General features: G+C 53.9%; 1 protein-coding gene across 4 annotated transcripts in view; it reads left to right on the forward strand.

Moving 5' to 3' along the window:
* Positions 1-6: 6 nt before the first annotated feature.
* Positions 7-3,486, forward strand: part of TPM2 (tropomyosin 2 (beta)) — a 7,594-nt gene continuing 4,114 nt past the window's right edge. For all 4 annotated transcript variants that reach the window (XM_010846088.1, XM_010846090.1, XM_010846089.1 and 1 more), the window contains exons 1-2: positions 7-212; positions 662-787. In XM_010846088.1, the coding sequence (XP_010844390.1) occupies positions 99-212; positions 662-787 (240 nt within the window). In that variant the 5' untranslated portion in view covers positions 7-98. The remainder of the gene's footprint in view (positions 213-661; positions 788-3,486) is intronic.

Below are 3,486 nucleotides of genomic sequence, written 5' to 3' on the forward strand. Positions count from 1 at the left end.
GGTGCTCCTTGCCCGCCACCCGTGCGCCCAGTCCGAGAGGCCAGCCCAGTTCTCCCGGTCCTCACTGCCCGCCGGCCGGCCCGTCCCCCACTGCAACCATGGACGCCATCAAGAAGAAGATGCAGATGTTAAAACTGGACAAGGAGAATGCCATCGACCGCGCAGAGCAGGCTGAGGCCGACAAGAAGCAAGCTGAGGACCGCTGCAAGCAGGTGGGGGGGTCCCAGGCCCGGCGCAGCCCCCGCCCCACCCCACAATAAGGGCAGGGTCGGCCCTGCGCTATGCCCCCCAGCCACTGGCCTGCTCACCAATGCTCTCTACCGTCCAGTGTGGGGGCTGCTGGGCCTTCACAGTACCCCGGAAGGTCCCTCACCAGAGCCACACTTCATTCCACCCACCTTAGCCTGGGGAGCCCCAGTTCCCAGATTTCCACTCCTGCCCTTGCAGAGAGCCATGATGGGCCTGCTCCTTGGGGCTGGGAACTTTCTCTCTACTCCCACCAGATCCCTACACACCCCTAGCTGCACTGTCCCCCACTGTCCTCTGATATCCCTCTTCCTCCCTGACAGCCTCTAAATATCTCAGTACCCCCTCACACACACCCCTGACTCTGGCCTGGGCCTGGGCCTGGGCCTGGCTGACTGATGTTTTTCTCTCCCAGCTGGAAGAGGAGCAGCAGGCCCTCCAGAAAAAGCTAAAAGGGACGGAGGACGAGGTGGAAAAGTATTCTGAATCAGTGAAGGATGCCCAGGAGAAACTGGAGCAGGCTGAGAAGAAAGCCACTGATGTGAGTGTGGACCTGGGGGTGTGGGAGAATTAGTGCACTGGAAGGGGTCCCAGATGGGGATGGAGGGACCTTCTTCAGCAGGACTGAAAGGGTTTCCTTGCAAGAACCCAGGCTAGAGCAAGCTGGCACAAATAATTCAAGACAGTGGGTAAATCAAAACCACTTACCACTTCCCCCAGAGGACATAGCACTGCAATTCCATTGGGTTCCAGCTCTTAGAATGTACAGTGATCAAACAATGAGTCATCGTGGGGGTGAGTAGTACAAGAATTTACCCTCCACCTCAACTAATCCTCCAGCTGAAAATGGAGAGAAAACTGCCGCTACATTTTGGGGATGTGGGCTGTGGGTGTAGGTGCTGTGGGCAGGGGGAGAGAAAACGAATCCAAAGATGGGCCCTGACTTCAGTTACACCCCTGGGGCGCCATTAGAAATTCCCTGGCCTTGACCTCTGGCTCCAGTGGCCCTGCTGTGCACTAGGCCCCCAGCTCAGGTTCTGTCGGTCCCTTATTTACCCTCATTAAGCTGTCAGCCTCGAGACCATGCCAGGCCACAGGGCAGAGGGACAAGGCCACAAATGCCAGGGCAGCCACCTTGGCAAGTCCTGCTCACTCTGAGATTTCTCTCCCTACCCCACACCTCCTAACCAGACATCTCCACCTCCTGCCAGTCCCAACCCCCACCTTGAGGTAGGAGAATGGCCATAACACTTTGGACCTGGTACTTTCTCTGCCTCCTGTTCCCTATTTGCCTTCCACCCAGGATTAAGTTTAAAATGAGGCTTCAACTTGGGTGGATGGGGGGATTAGCATAAGCATGGTCTGAACATCCGAGATCAGAGATGACATTACTGTTTGTGTTGACCATTATCCATGTTCCCCACCCCACTCTGCCCCCAAGGTTGGTTTCTCTGACCTCCAGTCTTTGGTTTTGGTTCTTCACCCGCCCTGGCACTTGGAAGGGAACTGGCCTGCAGCTGCTGGTGAAGGCGACCCTGGGCATCTGACACTCTATAAATAACTACGGCCCAGTGCAGCTGGAGGCAGGCCTGGAAACCCAAGGAGCTGGGTGGGGGCTGAAGAGGAGGAGGGGAGGACAGGGACAGAGCTGGGGAAGCGGGGCAGCAGCGCCGGGAGTAGAGAGGAAGCACTGCCCAGACTTGTATGACCTTGAACACAGCACTTAACTTACGCACTGCCTCAGTCTTTCCTTCCTCTCTTGCTTCCCGTTTGTGCAATGGGGATGGCACTGTCTGTCCTGTGGTTAAGAGAGCAGCATCCCTAACTGGGAAAAACTTGAGAAGCACAAAATGCCAAAAGTCAGTCCTGTGATGCAGGCCCCAGGACTTCCCAGGTTCTCCAGAGTCACTTGTTACCCGATGACCATGAAGAGAGGTTCCCTTTTATAGAGTCTCACCTCTCTCTAGACCTCCAAGATTCCTCAGAGTCATTCTTCCCAACCCCCAGCGCGGTCCCCAGAATCTTTGCACACGGAGTCATCCAGTCCTGTGCCCAGGATGGGTTCCTGTCACTCTAGGTGGCCTTTAGCCCCTGGACTGTAAGGGCAACACTACTTTCTACATATGGTGCTGTTTCCCCTGTCCTTCCCCCAGCGCTGCCACCTGTCTCTCCCCTCTCACTCTCTTCTTCCCCTGCACTGGTCCCTTCTCCTTTCCAATCCTGAACCTAGAGTCCCATGTTTATGGGATGGGGACTCTGCAGGCACCTGCTCAAGTGCTTTCTTTCTGTGTGTTATTTTACTATTTCCCAAGATTGCTTATCATCAGAATCCCTTGAGTGAATGAGTGATACTCGCTCAGTCATGTCTGACTCTGCAACCCCCTGCCAGGCTCCTCAGAATCCCTTGAAAGCTTAAAAAAGAAAAAAAGATAGGATTTTCAAGCCTCTGCCCTAGAGATCTCAGTTCAGTGGCTCCAGGATGGAGCTAAAGAACTTGGATTTTTTTTTTTCGTTTCCTCCCTAATGGTCTGTTATTAATCCAGCATTAGAAGCACTGCATTATCTCAGAACATTCTACAAAGGAGGAACCAAGGCTTAGAGAGACTAAATAAGTTACCCAAGGTCACACAAGTAGCTCAAAGACAGCAGTGTCACTCAGAGCAGATGCTCTTAACACCAAATTGCACTGCTTCTCTCCTTTGCCTTTTTGGGATCTTTCTTGCTCTGTCCTCTTTTTCTCAAGGTATCATCCCTTTCTATGGACCATCTCCAAAACCTCCACGATTTTGCCTCTATATTGCAGGATCAGTGGCGGATCTGCCACTCACACTGCGCTTGCACTGCCCCCACTTGTATCCAGCACTGGCAGAGAGCCTCCTGCTACAGCCTGGCTTGCCGCCTAAGCTTCCTGCTGTGAGTCTGCCTGGCAGCCAGTGACATCACAGAGCTTGATTCTGTGATTGGCGGATTTTCGCAGCACTGTGGCCTGGTTGGCCTGATTCTTTCCCACCCCTTGCCTGAGCCAGACTCCGCTGAGGAGTCAGGGCTACCTCAGACCTGATCCCAGCAATTGGAGTGCTCTCACACAGGACGAGGGGATTTGTGTGCAGATACCCACTGGAGACTAAGCACAGTGCTAGCAGAGGCCCCGAAGCAGGGGAATGGAGCTTGTCCAAGAGTGCATGTTTTGGGCTGGAACACAGAATCTGCGAAGAAGATGGTTTAGTGGAAAAAAAAAAA

This window comes from Bison bison, unplaced genomic scaffold (assembly GCF_000754665.1).
Source record: "Bison bison bison isolate TAMUID 2011002044 unplaced genomic scaffold, Bison_UMD1.0 scf7180017864230, whole genome shotgun sequence".
Lineage (NCBI taxonomy): Eukaryota > Metazoa > Chordata > Mammalia > Artiodactyla > Bovidae > Bison > Bison bison.